Below are 17,385 nucleotides of genomic sequence, written 5' to 3'. Positions count from 1 at the left end.
AGCGAGTCCCAATGCATGGTAAAATTGGCCCAGCAGAGTGCAAAGCACATTGTACAACCCTGTCCAGGTCTAAAATTAGAGGGGGGGGGGGGGGGTTGGACAGCAGGGGGTTAATCCCCATTGGACAGTTGGTCACCTCCATTGCTATCACTTTCCATTTTTTGGTGTTATGTCTCTGGGGTGCTGGTGTGTATCTTGCTGGGAAATGGAGGAAAATGCATTAGCTGGCAGCTGTCAAGCAGCAGTTACTGTGGATTCCAGATCCAGTTTGAGGCCAGCTTCCATCATTAATGTAATCAACAACCTGGCCTCAAACCTGTTCTAGACATTCTAATCATGTTCTAGACAGTCTAATCATTTACACAGCAAAACTGTCTGACTGTCTTCCTCCTCTCCTCTTCTTTTTGACTCTCATCTCATTCTTGTGTTTTACTCCCTTTCTCTCTTACTCCTTCACACTTTAGGTCTTTCTTCCTGCATCTGTTGTAACATGAGGTAACATTTCAGCCATGTAGGCTTATTGTTTCTTCTCTCCCTGTCTACCTTCTCTGATTGTTACTGCTATTGCTACCCATCATGGTGTGAAAATCTATAATGTGAACATGGCCAGGGAGATGACAAGGAAAGGAACGACATAGTAAATAAAAATGGTACTCCCCATATTGTTTACAGTAACATGTTTTGAAATTTGGGGGCGGAAGTGGTAGTTTATGTTCTAAACAACTTTTTTTCTTTTTTTGACATAGTTCCCAAAACAGTTATTGACAGACTTCAATTATTCTGCTATCTGCCAGGGGACTAATTCTGCTAAGCATAGGCTTTTCAACAAATTCCTGATGTGCTTTGCACATTTGCTCATTCAGAAGGTAAAGACATCCAGAATGGATGGGATTTCATGAAAAAGGAGTTGCTGAAAGCAACCACACAGTTCTGTAGAAGAAGAAGAAATGGAAACTAAGGAGTCTTAAAAAACCATAAACTGAGCATGAGTTAACAGTGTGATGTGCAACAAAAATGCAATATGTTTCTAGGCTGCATCAATTTGAATGTAGTGTCTAGATCAAGGGAAGTAATAGACCCACTCTATTACGCTTTGGTCAGACCTCACCTAGCTCTAGTTCTGAACATCACAATTCAAGAAGGATGTTAACAAACAGAGAAAGACAACTAAAATGGTCAAAGTCTGAAAATCAGTCTCTGCGAGGAGCAGCTTAGCAAGCTGGGTATGTGTGACTTGTAGAAAAAATGTTGAAAGAGGGCATGATAGACATTTTTAAATAATTGAAAGGATGTCATATTGCAGCTTGTTTTTTGCTGCTCTAGAAACTAGGAGTGGATCAACACATTGTATCTCAGAATGGATTAGACAGCAACTCTCTTAGCCACATGGTTCAACACCTCTAGATGACCATCCTTAGCATCCCCTCATGTCCTGCATGACACAGCGGCATGGAGGATACAACATGGGTGCTATTTATCAGCTGTCTCCTGCAGTGATGTCAGACAGGGTAACTGGGGTTGGGGCACCCGAGCCCAGGAAACAAGGAATGGCAGCGAGAACAGTTGTATCCAGTTCTGCTCAAGATTTAGCACAACTGCTCAAATGAGCCCAAAGTTTAAGGATATTCCAAATCCTTTTAGTTCACACATCTTGCCCCACATTAACTCCAGATTAGCTCTGTTTGGCATTTGTCTGCCATTGCGCTGATCTGGGCCCATTTCCACTTTAGTAGTCAGTGTAGATGTTCCCTAGAACATGGTGCAATGGATTCAAATTGCAGGAGAAAAGTTACTGTCTAAACATTTGAAAGAACCTTCTGATAGAGCTGTTTCACTGTTCCGTCGCGCCTGTCAATTGGGGTTCTAAATTTGCAACCCCCTTTTTTTCCGAAGCTTTGCCCTCTGGTTAAGGAGAATACCCAAAACAAACTGTCTCTTTAACAAAGAAAAGGTTTATATAAAGGTATTTACAAATACAGCAGAGTCCTTGGATTATTCAGCTGCTTCCACACAATGATTTGTAAACAATAAAGTCCTTATCTTCAGCAAGATGCCACAGTCTTGTTCTTCAGACGTTGCAGCAACAATACACCTCCGGCAACTCCAACTTGGACAAAACAGCTCTAGCAACTCCAGCTCAGCATTCAACCTCAGGTTCCAGCCTCCAACCTCGAGCTCCAAACTCTCTCCAACCTCTTTCCAACCTCAAAACTCAAGCACCAACCTCAAACCTTTTTACAACCTTGAGTAACATAATGTACTTAGTCTCTATTAGTAGTACTCCATCTCTAGCAGGTGGCTTGATTGTTGCTGGCCATACAGTGATTGGTCATGATCCTTACAATCACCCATTTTCACTTAAGAAATGATATAAAACTCTGACATGTTCGAGAGTGAAATATGCTGTTTCAGAGTGTGGTGGAGTCCCCTTCTCTAGAGGCTTTTAAGCAGAGACTGGATGGCCATCTGTCAGAAATGCTTTGACTGTGTACTCCTACAAAGCTGGACTGGATGGCCCTTGTAGTCTCTTTTAACTCTGTGGTTCTATCTGAAAAATCCAGTTTGGTTTCACAGTAGAAAAGTGATTGGACAAGTTGAAATGGGAGATTATGTGTATGAATGTAAGTAAAAAACATGGGGCAAGGAACAGAGATGAAGGCACTGAGAGAAAGGGAAATAAGCAATTAACTCGAGGATGGATAGCTAAATCTCATAAGCATTTAGAAATAGAAAAAAAGATATAAGGTTATTAGTAATGATGATGATGGTGGTGGTAAAACATGTGGTAGGAATTATTTAATGAAGAAAATTATTGTTCTTATCTGAGACAAAACTAAACAGATTGAAGTGGAGAAAAATAAGTGAGCATGAAGATGGTATGCCCTATCTAGAATATATATATATATATATATTCTTTCTGAGCTCATGTTTCGTGGTTGAAATTCAGTGTAAATTTGGAGCTAAAATATGATTGTTATATATAGATTCTGAATTGAATTCAGGTGCAGTATTAACAGAATTCACTAAAATCAATGAGATTTAAATTACTCATTGGTAATTTATGAAGCATTGATTTTGATGAGTCTTCTCCAATATGATTTGGCCTGTATTCGAAATTTTTCAAAAGACGATAAAATGCTTTTCTAAATATATCCTTGTATCATTCTCCTATTCATCTCTTCTGGTGAGCTGTCTTGAAATACAACAAAAGAAGCTTTCTTTCTTGAAGTAATAGTTGTAGCTAGTATAAAATTAGTAGCTGTCCAAAAATTCAAAATCATTGCTTTAGGCCCATGCAATGGGCCAAAGCTGTAAAGCTATAGCCAAAAAAGATCTGCCATTCCCAATCCAAGAACATGCTATCTGTGCTCATTCATGCTAAATGCCAGGCCCCATGCTTGCTGCTGGATTTCAGATTAGTCACTTGGTAGTGTAATAACAGTAATACGTGCTTGTTGTATGGTTTACTCAGTGGTCACTTCATTCTGGCTGGATTTCTTATAATTTATTATTTTTGAATTTGAAAACGTTTATAGGCATATGTGCTTTCAGTCTGCATTCTGGTCACTAGCAAGTTGGAACTTAACATAGATTCTGTAGATAAATGGCTTTTTAAAGTTCTAGAACTACCAAGTTGTTCCTTTCTTTCTCCCTCTGAATACGAGATAAATTGAAAGTCTTGGTTCTCTCTCGTTTGGTCCAAATCTGCATTTTAAAATTTTGTCTTTGCATAGTCATTCCTTTTTTGCTCTCTTGGCACATTATCCAATAATACGATAACCGGGTTGTTGTGTGTCTTTCGGGCTGTGTGGCCATGTTCCAGAAGCATTCTCTCCTGACGTTTCGCCCACATCTATGGCAGGCATCCTCAGAGGTTGTGAGGATGCCTGCCATAGATGTGGGCGAAACGTCAGGAGAGAATGCTTCTGGAACATGGCCACACAGCCCGAAAGACACACAACAACCCTGTGATCCTGGCCATGAAAGCCTTCGACAACACAATACGATAACCACTTACAATATCCTCTTGCAACACACTCCTACTGTGGTGCTTTCTTACCTAGCACTTGGGAATTGCTGAACACACATATATTGGAAAGACTATTTAGTGGGGCCACTGTAGAATTTATTGTGGTGATTTGCATCCTTTTGTGGAAATAAAAAGGCTACATCATAGGATAGCTTCATTGAGAGCAGCATTCCCAAAGGGTCTTAGTCTGAAAAATGTAATCTTTTCAGTAGTATTTTTCGGGAAATGAATAATGTCATTTTATGCACTTTAGATATATATTCTAATAAATGGGAACCACATTAAGCCATGAAATGATCTGGAGGGATTATTCAAGCAGCATTGAAAGGATGTTGAAAAGATTTGGTATTAAACAATGTTGATGATTCTGAATGCCATCAAAAATTTTGCTAAATGTTTAAACAACTGTGTTATCAAACTGCTTATGCTGGCTTTGTTCCCATTCATTACAATGAGTAGTGTGAAGAGTACAAACTCATATATATATATATATGTGTGTGTGTGTGTGTGTGTGTGTGTGTGTGTGTGTGTGTGTATGTATATATAAGCCTCTGCCAGTGGTTTGTGGAAACTGATTTTAGAACATTAAGTAGAAAGAAATTCAATTTTTGTTTTAATGAACCTTAGTCAAGTAAGTTAGTTAAAATCCCCATAAATGAAAGATTGACAGTGTGGGAGTCTCAGCCAAAATTTTACTATGCTGTATATCCAGAATATTGTAATGGAAGGAGGGGTTACAGTTGCACTTTTGATTATATCCTATTATGTTTCCCTTATACATTGATGATTGATTGTACCAAACAAGGTCATATCATTGTGCATAGAATACTTTGGTAGTGTACACTCACAACGTAAGAATTTTGTACAGTAGAGTCTCACTTATCCAAAATAAACGGGCCAGCAGAAAGTTGGATAAGCAAAAATGTTGGATAAGAAGGAGGGATTAAGGAAAAGCCTATTAAACGTCAAATTACATTATAATTTTACAAATTAAGCACCAAGACATCATGTTTTACACAGATTGACAGAAAAAGCAGTTCAATACACGGTAATGTTATGTAGTAATTACTGTATTTACGAATTTAGCACCAAAAAAATCGCAATGTATTGAAAACACTGACTACTAAAAGGCAGACTGCGTTGGATAATACAGAATGTTGGATAAGCGAAGGTTGGATAAGCGAAACCCTGCTGTACTTCATTTTTTTTTCTACAAAATATATGCTAAATTGTTTCTCTAACCCCCATGTGAAATATTAGATTTTGTAATCTATTCCTTTTCCAAGTATATTATTGGGTATCTTCCAGGAAAAAAACCTTCCCAGTTCCCCTGTGATCTCACCCACTGAGCCCAGCCTCACCATCCACTTAGCCTAGCAATAGCAATCAAAAGGCTTTCATTCCTTCCCAGTACATAGAAACCTCAAATTGCACTGGCTGCATTGCTAATTGAATACCATTTCCCCATGGAAATTGTTTCCCGCTCCAAATGTGAAACATCATCTCTGCAGTTCAATAAGCACTCCTGGGTCAGGCAATTTTCCAGGCCATCGAGAAGGACGTTAGTTTTACTTGAAAGTTCAGGGTTTAAGGCAGGATTAGGCAATTTCTAGAGATCCAGCAGCCATGCACTCCATCACAGTTGACCTTAGTAGATTTCTTTTAAAATTTCAAAACGACCACTCACACTCTTTGGGGATGTATTAACAGTTTTGCTGTTTTTGAGGCTCAGCTGTTTCATTCCCACTACATCCCTGCAAGTCTTAAAAGGGACTACTACACTCTCCAGCCACTGACAATTTTCCACCTACCATATGTTTGAGAGCATTCAGGATATTTCTGATAACCTCTTCTCAGTCTTATAATCATGAAGTTTGCTAAATACCATCTTTTCAAAATGAGAGCTTGCCAACAGTCATATTTCGAGTTGATGGCCAAGGTCAGATTTTTAGTGCTTTTTAAACTTTTAGTCTCCAGTAGCTGCTTTTATACTTCTGTAGTATTCTATCTCTTTATCTTCCCAAAATCTATGCCTTGTTCATTCTGGCTACCATAAATACACAGTGCCGCTTTAAATGTAAATGTTGTACTGAAAATATTTTTCTCACATCTCTATGAGCAATTTATCCCTCCCAAGTTGAAGCCAAAAAACAAAAGCCTATGGGGGCCATGGGACTTTTTACAAGTCATAACTCAAAAGAGCTCTTAGCCCATTTTTGTTCTCCTTGAAGGTTTTTTTTCCTTTTACTTCTGTTTTATATTTTGAGTTAAAAGTTCAATATGGAGGAAGTGTGAGTAAATATTAACTAAATATAGTATAGAAGCATTTAATTCTTAGTTTGGCTGTGCAACATAAAATGGAATATACATTTTCTGAAACCTAAAAACAAAGCACTGTACCAAATCATAAACCTTCCTAAGGTGGTATAGAACCCAGAATGCCCAATTAAGAAGAAATTCCTCCTTTTTGTCTTGTTGAAGGTTTTAATGCTATATTTCTCTAGTACTCTTTAGTCTCAAACTAATTTACCCAAATTACTTCATATCTTTTGATGTACACTTAAAATATGTAAATTTATTGAAAGAAACCGCATTTCACTGAAGGTTCCTTCTCTCCCCAATCATTAGATACACTGCCATTTGACTTTGCTTGCCTTTTTAAATTTCCATCTTTGTCATTCTTCTGTACTAAGCTAGCTCATAAGCTTGTGAGTTTTGACAAACACAATGAATACATCTTTTACCTACAGCCAGTTTTGAGTTACAGAGTGGAAAGTAATACTTCCTACTTTTTATTAAGACTTTTCCATCACTATTTTGACCATACAGAAATAATAGCCACTGCAATTTGCCAGATTTTGCACTTTTTCTTTTTTGCCATCCACTAAATGGGGAAAAGTATAGCAATCATTTATGTGCACCCTAAAGACCATTTTGTGGACCCCAAACCCCCCTAGCATTGTTTCAGCTTTTTCTGCCTGATGAAGAGTTCTGGAAACACTGGTGACTTTTATTGATCTAATAAAAGTATTGCATAATTCTTAATTTTGTGTCACCAGTTTAAGCAAAGAAAAGTAAAAGAGAAATGACAGTCACAAGAAATGTTGTATGAGAGGCTGAAGAAGAGAGCATTTATCAAACTTGTGGGATGGTATGTTCTGAAGGTTCAAGAAAGAAATCCAATTATTAACCATTTCAAACTTCTACTTCTTTCAGAGCCTTTAGCAATTTCTCCAAAACCAAAGTTAGAATTGCCCTATTCAGTGTTTAGAATTCTATGTCCTTGATTTGTGCCATTGTGCTATGAGTCAGGACTAGATGCAGATAGATAGGGATTGCTTTGACAACTTGACCTTTTTCATCCTCATTATCATATACCATAAGCAATCACTCGTGACCAAGTATGATTGTCTTCCAAGGGTAGAGTCTTTGCAGTGGGTCTATAAGTGACTGTAGAGACCTATTCTGGATCCGTGTGGTCTTTCACAATGAGAACATAGATTTCCAGATGGAAGGCAGTCACAAGAGTTTGCTTAACACACTTTCCTCTTGGCACGTTTTTTCCTGTCATCCTATTTTTGTGCCTCTTCAAATTCCACAGCACTGTTAGTAACAGCTGACCCCCAGTTAGAATGCTCAAGGGCCAGGTTTTCCAATTCTTGGTGTCGCCACAGTTTTTAAGGTTAGCTTTAAGCCCATCTTTAAATCTTTTTTCCTGTCCACCAACATTCCGTTTTCCATTCTTGAATTGAGGGTATAGTGACTGCTTTGGGAGATGGTCATCGGACATTCGGACAACGTGGCCAGTCAAGTGAAGTTGATGAGGAAAATCATCACTTTAATGCTGGTGGTTTTTGCTTTTTCCAGAATGCTGACGTTTGTCCACCTGTCTTCCCAAGAGATTTGCAGAATTTTTCGAAACCAATGCTGATAGAATCTTTCCAGAAATCAAGAATGACGTTTGTAGATGGTCTGTGTTTTGCAGATATACAATAGAGTTGGAAAAAACAATAGCTTTATAAACAAGCATCTTAGTATCCCTGTGAATGTCCCAATCCTCAAACACCCGCTATTGCACTCAGAGCTCAGACAGTGTTGTATTTCAGCATCTATGTCAACTTTTGTGGAAAGATGGTTGCAAATAGTGGAAATGGTCAGCATTTTCTAGCGTTACACCCTAAGCTTTATTTCTGCCATTGCAGAAATTCATCATAACTGGCCTACTATTACTGTCATGTCTTAGTTTCCCTACTGGGAGCTGTCTGTCAGATCAGGCGTCAAGGTTTCCTTAAGAACAAAATATACATCCATTCATTATCCATAGGTGGTTGAGTTCTATGATCAGTAGCATCAGTAGTGACTATGTACAATTGAGGTATAAGTTGTCATTGCTGCTGGGTTTCTCTCTAGAACATCAGCAGAACTTGATCCAGAGCAGTTGCAAGTTTGGACTCTGACCTCCCAAACAGAACTCGAGGCAGGGTGGGGATGGGGGTTGTATTGTAAAACAGGTAGTGCACTTTATAGTCTCAGCCTCTGTTCTGAATCACCATTGACTTTACTAATGGCAAGGGTCTCAAACCTTTTAAGTGGGTGCCCACTGCCACATGCATGCACTTACCTTGGCTATGTGTGTGTGTGTGGGGGGGGGGGGGGGCGGTCGCAGCAGAAGCCGGGAAAACAACTTTGACAGGCGAGTTTTGCCCCAGGGGCCATAGTCTGGGGACCCCTGGCTTATGAGGTCCTGAGGTTGATTTTTGGAATATCTTAATCAAGGAGAAAAAACTAGTTGGAATATTTTTGGTCACTTCAATCTGTTGCACTCCTGAGTGGGATACTTTTCTCATTGGTAATCTCACAGGATTTGTTCATCTCCGCAGACCTCTCTTAAAGACCAAAAGAAATTTTGAACTAATTCCCTTTGCTTTTCTTCACAAAATAATAACAAATATCTCCCAACTTTAAGCCATATATATATATATATTTTAAAAATCTATTACATGCCAATTTATACTGTAAGATAGTACTTCATTAGGGCATGTTGTAACTTGTGAACAAATTGAAGATAACGTATGAACAAAAGTCATTCTCTCTGCTTATCATTAATCTCGGGCATACAAAATGCCACTTGCTTTGCTTTAATAGCTTTCATCTGATAACATTAGATATCTGGTTTATTGGCTTTATCAAAGTTTGTTCCTAACTTCTGCCCTCACGTGACTAATATGACATTTTGCTCACTATTGTAAAGTCGCCTTTGCTCACTTCTTGATAAGCTGAAAGAATTCAAAGTTACATCACTTTATCCTTTCTGCCAGCTTGTGCTCTACCATCACACAGAGCAGATCTTTGGTGAAATTATTCTAATATTGTAGCAGGCATTTCTTTCTGAGAAGATAATTCTGCACAAGAAAACAGCACAAGAGAGCGAAGTGCATTTACTTGCACATTCAGAGGATTTATACTGATTTCTAGGCCCAGATTATTTGAATAATTTTCATAATATGCCCTGTAAAGAATAAAATGGGATAATAAAGCTTGCCCTCAACAAAATATGGGTAAATCTAATTATTCTCTAGTTGTTGAAGTGAAATCTTTTTTTTAATTCTAGACCCCCTAGAACTTTTCACAACTTCAAAATACTAATTTGATTTTAAGATTATCCTGTAGAAAGAATTACATATTAAACCTATAGCACAATGTCTTTATTCATTTTGATGTATTGCATCTCTTATTTGACTGACTGAAATTATAATTGGTACAGCATTGTTTTTTCCTCCTCTTGTAGACACTGAGTACAGAAGAAGAACATGAACACAGGCTAGATAAAGAAAGCTACCTCTGTGCAGTGTGCCTGGATGTCTACTTTAACCCTTACATGTGCTATCCCTGCCAACATATCTTCTGTGAACCCTGCCTGCGCACACTTGCCAAAGATAACCCAATCAACACTCCATGTCCTCTGTGCCGCACTGCAATTACCCAAGTTTTTTTCCAATCAGGTATAAAGGTTTTAAAAGATAAACTTTATCAGTTATTATTGATCTTGCCTCATATGCACTAGTAAACAACTGTTTGCCCTTTTTAAAGTACGTGTTCCGAATTAATCAATGTTTAGAGCTAATTAAAACATGGACGCCAACCATTTTAATTGGTAATGGTCATACCCAAAGAAGCCTGGGTCAAAATAGATATAATAATAGACTTATCTATCCCAATTATGCAGAAAGAAAGCTGGAATAAATATTTCAGTACCAAAACTAGAATGCTGATAGAAGATACTCTATCTTCCCTTCAAACATGGTTTGTCTCCTCACAGCCTGTGTTCCCTCTTAACTTTTCTATTCATCTGGGCATGGATTCCAGAAATGAGTTGTGCTAGGAGAAAACCACTTCATGAACTGGAGTAGAAAACATTTCTCACATAAAAATACACCCACCTTCTTCAGTTCACACTACTGGAATACATATGGGCCTAAGCAACACACGGTGAACGTGTTGCTCTCTAAATGTTGTAAATCCCCCCATCCATCAAGATTATGCTTTTTAGAAGTAAAACTCAGCAAGTTTGTACCTTTTGATTCAGCACATGGGTGTGTTTTGTTCTAGTCAAGCCTGAGCCTTTGTGATTAGTAGTTTTATACTGGTTTCCTTCAAATCCATCGAGAACAACATTCTTGTCATATTATTAAATGTTTTTGTAGCAAAAACCTAAAAAGAAAGAGTTAAGTAGAATTTACTATACATTCTCATGCAGTTGTTTTATTTGTTCAGCACAGTGATAGGTAGTATTCCAAGTTTCTCTGATGGAGCAATTCCATCTATATATAGAAAAGGGTAATGAAATTTCTGCCTAGGACAAAACAACAAAACTAAACACCCCACAACCTTGAAAATTGACCGCACAACCCCTCATCCATGCCTCTACGTTCATACAACAAAAAATAAAAATAAAATCCTAATTAGAGGGAGAGGAATAATTGTTTTTATCCAATTGCTAACAGTTAGAAGGCTAAGCTCTGCCCACTTGGTCTCCTAGCAACCCACTCAGCCCAGGGGACAGGCAGAGTTAGGCCTCACTTAGGCCACTTCCACAGATTATCTAATTGGCACTGGATTATATGGCAGTGTAGACTCAAGGCCCTTCCACACAGCTATATAACCCATTTATAATCTTACATTATCTGCTTTGCACTGGATTATCTTCACTCCACACTACCATATAATCCACTTCAGTGTGCATTTTATCCACCTGTGTAGAAGGGGCCTCATATAATCCAGTTCTAAGCAGATAATGTAAGATTATAAATATACAGTACAGTCTCAGTTATCCAACATTAGCAGGCCGGCAGAATGTTGGATAAGTGAATATGTTGGATAATAAGAAGGGATTCAGGAAAAGCCTATTAAACATCAAATTAGGTAATCTATATATATAAAAGGAGAATGGCATCGCTCCACCGGGCAAAACAACAAAACTAAAGGCCCCTCAACCTAGAAAATTGACAACACAACCCCTCATCCATGTCTCTACATTCTTACAAACAAACTACACATCCCTAACCTCCATGGGGCCAAAAAAACCCCAAAAACCGGAATGCTCCATCTGCGCCTGCGCTAAAGGCCAGTCCAAGCACAGACACCACAACCCCCACCCCTCCCTTCAACAGCCCCTCTCCTGCGCAATCCTTTTTGTGCCACAAACATCGCTGCCATTTCCCACACCGTCCACACCATCCCGGAGACAAGAACATGCCAGCCGCCCAGCTCCCTTTCTCTTAAACCCCCCCCCAACACTTCCCCCCCCCAGCCACCAGAGCCACCATCACTCACCTTCCCTGCGACGTTTTCCACCTCCAAACCGCCCCCCCTCCCAGCCACATCACTCACCTTCCCTTTCCCACTTCTGCCATCCACAGCTCTCACCTCCCCCCACCGCTGACAAAAGCAGGCAAGAACAAAAAAACTAGTCTCTCCACAGCCAACAACACACTACAACAACAAGGTATGTTCCAAAATGCAGCCATCAGGGACATCCCCAAGGGGAAAGACACACCATGGGACAGAAAGATCCCCACAAAAACTACAGAACTTAAAAAACTTCAGGGGAAGGAAGGGAAAAGGAGAGGGAGACAACACCATACCACACAAACAAACAAAAACACTGCCATCAGACAGAGAGGAAAAAGGGAAAGCCCCATACTAAAAATACAACACTACAACCATTACACTTAAAAAATACCTCAAATACACAACCGGACATACCAGACAGGAAACAATCACAGCCAGCTAACACCTTTCAGTAAAGGATTCTTCCATGTACTAACCAGGCAGACCTTAAGGGTGCATACCTATTCAATGCTAATCAAGGACATCCATGGCAACATCCACACCTCCCTCAACCAGACAACAGTTCTTTCTACCACACCGGACGTTATTCCATACATAGATCAACCCCTTTGTGACCCACCTTGATTAACACTAAACAGCCTTGCAGTTTCAAAGCCAGGCTGCCTCCTAGGCCACAGCAAAACAAAAACACCACTTCACTGTGGATTTTAAACCATTGTGTAGAAGGGGCCTCATATAATCCTGTTCCAGGCAAATCATATAACATTATCAATATAATGTATAATAATTACTGTGCTCTAATAACAATACACAACAATATAATCTCTAAAATCAGGACACTAAATAAACAACAACACTCAGAACACAGGGGAATTCCACAAAAGAAACAATCAGGGCCAGCTAACACCTCCCAAGAAAGGATTCTTCCAGAAAGAAAGCTGAGAAGGGAGAGAAGCAGTGTGTATTACCAAAGTCATTATTATTACTATCATTACTATTATTATTATTATTATTATTATTATTATTATTATTATTACTTTTACGTTGCTGTGAACCATGAAAATGAATACAATCTGGCTCCAAGTATTCAAAAACTCTAAAATCAGAATATATAAAAATTACTGTGGTATAATAAAACAGAACAATACAATCTCTAAAATCAGAACACTAAATAAAGAACAACACTCTGGAAACAGGGGAATTCCACACAGGAAACAATCAGGGCCAGCTAACACCTCCCAACAAAGTATTCCCATCACCAAAGTCTGGCAAATCCTGTTTTCTGAAGGCCACAAACAGTAGAAGCACATAAAATATCGCAAAGAACACCACTCTGAAAACAAGGGAATTCCAGACAGGAAACAATCAGGGCCAGCTAACACCTCCCAACAAAATATTCACTCAGGGAGGAAGCAGCCAGGCTTTAAAGCTGCAAGGCCATTACATGCTAATCGTTTTGCCTAATTGCAGCATTCATACTTGCCTCCAACAGACAAAAAAAAAAAACAATCAGAAATATTGTATATTCACAAGCTTTAGCAAATAATATCCCCTGTTGGCGCAGCGTGTTAAACCGCTGAGCTGCTGAACTTCTGGACCGAAAGGTCGCCGGTTTGAATTGGGGGAGTGGAGAGAGCCCCCACTGTTAGCCCCAGCTTCTGCCAACCCTAAAGTTCAAAAACATGCAAATGAGAATAGATGAATATGTACCTCTATGGCGGGAAGGTAACGGCCCTCCATGCAGTCATGCCACATGACCTTGGAGGAGTCTACGGACAACGCCAGCTCTTCGGCTTAGAAATGGAGATAAGCACCAACCCCCAGAGTCAGACACGACTGGACTTAATGTCAGGGGAAAACCTTTACCCTTTACCTTAACTACCACCAATTCCTCAATACTTTATTTCCCATACCACCATACTTCACCACAATGTGTGGCCGGGCACACCTAGTCATGTTATAAAATGTTTTGTGGTTACAACAAGTTGACCAGTTATTCTACAACTTAAGTGGTGGTGAAGAGTTAAATAGCATCCTCTTTCAGTCTTACATTTATAGCAATACAGATCAATGCTCATTTGAGATATGGTTCCATGGACTACTCAAAAGACAGTTGAATGGATACCAGAATAAGTTATGCTGAAGTTTCCCCAAAAGCCAAGATGACTAAACAGAAACTGTCATGATTTGGATGTGTCATGACAAGACAGGACTCAATAGAAAAGATTATAAAGCTTGTTAAGGTAGAATATACAGTCGAGTCTCATATATCCAACATAAACGGGCCGGCAGTACGTTGGATAAGCGAATATGTTGGATAATAAGGAGAGATTAAGGAGAAGCCTATTAAACACCAAATTAGGTTATGATTTTACAAATTAAACACCAAAACATCATGTTATACAACAAATTTGACAGAAAAAGTAGTTCAATACGCAGTAATGTTATGTTGTAATTACTGTATTTACGAATTTAGCACCAAAATATCACGATGTATTGAAAACATTGACTACAAAAATGCGTTGGATAATCCAGAACGTTGGATAAGCGAATGTTGGATAAGTGAGACTCTACTGTAGTAGGAAAAGCAGAAGACCACATTCCAGTTGGATAGACTTAATCAAGAAAACCACAACCCGGAGTCTGCAAGACCTGAGCAGGGCTTTTGAAGATATAGCAGCTTGGAGGTCTCCCTTTCATAGGGTTGCCACAGGTTGAAACAACTTAAAGGCAGTTAACAATAGAAATATGAATCAGTCTAACTGCATTCAATTCCTTGTACTTTTTCTTTAGATGTGCTTTTTATTTTAACTATCAACATTATCTAGTTGCATATAGAGATCCTGCAACCCAGAGAGCTTTTTTTTCTTACACAGTTTTGAGCTTCAAAGTCTGTAGCTACAGAGGAAATAGTAATCAGAATCCCTAAATGACCAGATGATATGACCTTGTGATTCAATACAACTTTAAAACCTAACTCATTTTTCATTGTATTATCCATTATATACACATTCACGGATATTTTCTTGAGTACTTTTCTAAAGACTAATATTTCACACAATTCCTGAATAAATATTTTTCTGGATATGGTATAATTTATATAATTATGTTGGTGAACCAGACTTTTTTTTTTGCTGTGTACCTTCAAATTATTTGTTTCACTGTTCAAATGATTACGTAGCAAATTTTGGAGCCAGTTTGAGGCCCAGATAGTAACACAAACGACAGAGCACTGACACACATTAAGGGCTTTCTTTTGCGCACTTTTGTGAGAGTTCATTGTGTAGCCACCACAGTTTGAAGCTAGCTTCAAACTGTATTAAATGGTCACTGTAGTTGGTGCCCCAGTCCAACACAACACAAAAACGCTGGCTTTCTCACTGCAAAGTTTATGAAATTCCATAGTTCTCTCATGTGGTCTCTGTGAAAACCGCACATGTGGTAGTTAGTTGCACGTGTGCAGCTAAGCCGGAACCTTTAACAGCTGTTTCAAATGAGTAGGGCTATGGCCCCGCCCCTCCTCCCCAGAGGGTATATATATGGCTTGCGTGGCCATAGCCGCAGTTCCTTTTTTTTCCGCCGTGTAAAGCAGCAGTCTTTCGGAACCTCCTTTAGCTTATATTTTTGTTTTTCTCCACTTACCTTTTTATTTCTACTTTTGCCAAATATGGCGACTCCAGTCTTCAAGAAGTGCCTGTCGTGTGGGGGGAAGCTCCCGGACACAGACAGGCACGACAAGTGTCTTCTCTGCCTCGGAGAGGCTCACTCCATGGCCTCATGTTCCTCTTGCCGAGCATTCACGCCTCAGGCGAGGAAAAACAGGGAGACCAGACTTAAAGCGCTACTGTATGAGCGCGCACTTCTCCCTCCTCAGGCGGCTCAGCAGAACGCCTCGGCTCCACCAAAGCCAGGCCGCTCTCTCTGCCTCCCGCCCCCCTCTCTCCCCCGACTCCTTCGGCGAAAACCAAACGTCGCCCCTCCTCTTCCCCCGCCCGGGAGCATGCTGGGGAAGAAAAGGAAAAGAAAAAGAAGCGGAAGAAGCACCGCTCTGTCTCTTCTGACCCGTCCCAGCCTAAGCCGTCCTTCACTGTTGCAGGGACGGCCCCCTCACCAACTCCGCCCACACCAGGGCTCCATGTTGGGCAGGAGGCGGGGCAACCCAAGCCTCCACAGGCAACGACGTCTCGGGGAGAGGAAACGGCCTTGCTCCAGCCGGAGGCAGCCAATCCCCCCGCACCGTTGATTCAAGGCACTCTCTCGACCCCGACGAGACTGCATGCACGGTCCCGTGCCCTTGGGACCGAGGCACCAGGGCCGCAGACCGTTCCACAAGGTCAGGCTACACCTTCCCTCCCGACAATCCCGTCGCCTGAGCGCATTACCCCTGCTCAGCGCTTCTTGTCTCCGAGGCCTGCCTCTTACTCACATGAGTTTTTTCAATCTCCTCCTCGACAACAACCATGGAGTGCGGCGCCCATTCAAAGTGCGCTCCCCCCTCTCCATGAAGACCTTATTCATCGCTCTCCTGGTGGCAGAGAATATTTCTTTGGCCCGGTTGCGGCCTTTAACCGCACCCAACCACCTGTACTCTCTCCACAGGATCCTCCACCCCCAGTTCACCAGGAGGAACAATCTCAATACCTTTCTGCCACTGACTCAGACTCTTACATGTCTGACACTGAGCATGTGGGCCCAGCACCTCTAGATCATACACCACCTGAAGAGATGCTAACATTCTCAGCCCTGATGACTAGACTTTCACGAGCTTTGACCTTACCAGTGCCTGCTCCTCAAAAACCAATACAGGATCCCTTATTTCCCTCAGAACAACAACAAACCCCAACACCATCTATGGTTCTCCCTCCATTGCCATATCTCTTGCAATTGGCAAGAACCCCAGATACCCCTCCATTCGCTGTCCCACCTGTCTCCAGGAGATTTGATAGCCTCTATAGAGTTGACCTAACCTCTGCCCCATGGGCATCACGACCACCTAAGCCCAACTCCTTGGCAATTAAAGTCACTCAAGGCAGACGGTCATCAAAGTCATGCCCTACTCCGGCTGATAAAGAAGGGAGGAAACTGGAGGGGCTGGGCAAAAAGGCCCACCTTACTGCAGGTTTTGTTACTAGACTCGCTCACTATGGAGCCTATATGGCATCCTATCAAGACTATCTGTGGAGGAAAGTCCATCCTTACCTTGACATGATACCTCATCAACATCGCTCCTTCGTCACAGCATGCCACCATGAAGCTATCGCCCTTGCCAGAGCTCAAAAGGAAATGGCGAAACATACAGCGGACTCCGCAGGGCGAATGTTCGCAACAGCAACAGCAATTAGAAGACACGCATGGCTTCGGGCCTCCACGCTGTCTGAGGAGGGCAGGGATACTGCAGAAAATTTACCGGTCCATGATGATGCTTTGTTTCACCCAGACACCGGTGGGCAATTAAAAAGCACACAGGAAATGAAAAAGACAACGCATAGTTATGGTTTTTCCTC

The 17,385-nt window shown here is 40.7% G+C and overlaps 1 protein-coding gene across 3 annotated transcripts in view; it reads left to right on the top strand.

Annotated features, from left to right (window-relative positions):
• The window catches only part of rnf180 (ring finger protein 180), a 68,486-nt gene that overhangs the window by 26,994 nt on the left and 24,107 nt on the right, over window positions 1-17,385 (top strand). For all 3 annotated transcript variants that reach the window (XM_008124875.3, XM_008124886.3, XM_008124891.3), the window contains one exon: window positions 9,819-10,032. In XM_008124875.3, the coding sequence (XP_008123082.2) occupies window positions 9,819-10,032 (214 nt within the window). The remainder of the gene's footprint in view (window positions 1-9,818; window positions 10,033-17,385) is intronic.

Source organism: Anolis carolinensis, chromosome 2 (genome assembly GCF_035594765.1).
Source record: "Anolis carolinensis isolate JA03-04 chromosome 2, rAnoCar3.1.pri, whole genome shotgun sequence".
Taxonomy (NCBI): domain Eukaryota; kingdom Metazoa; phylum Chordata; class Lepidosauria; order Squamata; family Dactyloidae; genus Anolis; species Anolis carolinensis.
This window is presented reverse-complemented; position numbering and strand designations above follow the sequence as displayed.